The sequence below is a fragment of the Buceros rhinoceros genome, unplaced genomic scaffold (assembly GCF_000710305.1).
Source record: "Buceros rhinoceros silvestris isolate BGI_N320 unplaced genomic scaffold, ASM71030v1 scaffold21619, whole genome shotgun sequence".
Taxonomy (NCBI): domain Eukaryota; kingdom Metazoa; phylum Chordata; class Aves; order Bucerotiformes; family Bucerotidae; genus Buceros; species Buceros rhinoceros.
In genome coordinates this window covers 615-1,820 of record NW_010433555.1, presented here as the reverse complement: position 1 = coordinate 1,820, position 1,206 = coordinate 615, and the positions used below count along the sequence as shown (strand labels likewise).

At 63.7% G+C, this 1,206-nt stretch overlaps 1 protein-coding gene across 1 annotated transcript in view; it reads right to left on the bottom strand.

Moving 5' to 3' along the window:
* Positions 1-473, bottom strand: part of SLC11A1 (solute carrier family 11 (proton-coupled divalent metal ion transporter), member 1) — a gene marked incomplete at its 3' end in the record, with an annotated part of 6,330 nt that extends 5,857 nt beyond the window's left edge. Inside the window, exons 1-2 of the mRNA XM_010144168.1 lie at positions 434-473; positions 60-193 (exon numbers count right to left, since the gene is read on the bottom strand). Of these exons, the coding sequence (XP_010142470.1) occupies positions 60-193; positions 434-473 (174 nt within the window). The remainder of the gene's footprint in view (positions 1-59; positions 194-433) is intronic.
* Positions 474-1,206: the final 733 nt, after the last annotated feature.

Below are 1,206 nucleotides of genomic sequence, written 5' to 3'. Positions count from 1 at the left end.
TGGCACCCCGTTGCGTCTCTGCCACACTCAGATGGAGGTGCCAGCCTGGCAGTACCTACCCCACCATCCTTGGGGATGCTGATGAGCTCGTCCAGGTAGGTCTGATCCCGGGTGCCAGGGTGCTGCGGGGACACAGGGTTCCCACTGGTGCCATAAGTCTGGGCTTGTTCGCGGTTCAGGGAGCCGGTGAGGCCTGGTGGAGGCAAGGAAGAGGAGGAGGGGAGGTGGCAACCCACTGGGGGACAAGGACACTGGTGGGCTGGCAGTCTTGGTACTGGCTTCCCACCAGTCCCATCTGCCCCTGCTGTGAGGGCCATGAGGAAGGAGCCCTATTTTTCCAGGGGCCCATGAGGATGACTACATGGGGGCTGTCGGGGGCTACCCAAAGGGGAGGCAAGGAGGCATGGAGGGACCGAAGTGTCATGGGGCTCACCTGGCTCCAGCGGTGCCATGGCTGGGCTGGATCCAGACATGGTGCTGGGGAGCGCTGATCTCGACCCTGTGTGCAATGCCTGCCACCCAGCTTTTAAAGGACCCCCCAGCTGCTCCCCCCGCCCCGCTGTCGAGGAGGAAAGAAGGAGGAGGAGAAGGAAGTCTCCGTTCCCCACCCACTGACCTGCACTGGGAAAGGGGCCCCGCTTGGTGGCAGGGTGAGGGTGGGGAGTGGAGAGGGGTGGGGAAGGGGGTTGCTACGAGTGTGCAAGGTCTCGGTTCGCCCACCCTGTGCCAGGAAGGGGGGACCCAGTGCCTCCTGTGCCAGGCACACACACGTGCAAACACGAGGCACCCATACCAGTGTGCCTGCAGGTGTGGGAGAATGCGTGTGTGTCACCCTCCATCACATGGCAGGGGTGCTGCTCTTTGGGCAGTTGCGGGGACAGGGGGCACGAGCCAGAGCGGGGAGGGAGGACTGGCCCCGCGGGAGTAGGGGAAAGGCCGGAGGACTGGGAGCGAGGAGGAAGCAGGCGAGCATTGCATAAGCAGGTCAAAAAGCAGCCTGAGCTGCTGACGGGGAGCACTCAGGCAGACAGGCTCTGCGGCACAGGGTGTTCATGCCACACCCAAGGCGGGGGACCTTTACCCCAAAGATGGGGTGCTCAATGACATTGCAGGTCATTGGGGGGACTCATCCCCAGGACTCTTATGGCTGTGGAGGTGGGAGGGGGAGCACCCCAGGAGCACCTATGGGTGCCTGGGTAGCACCAG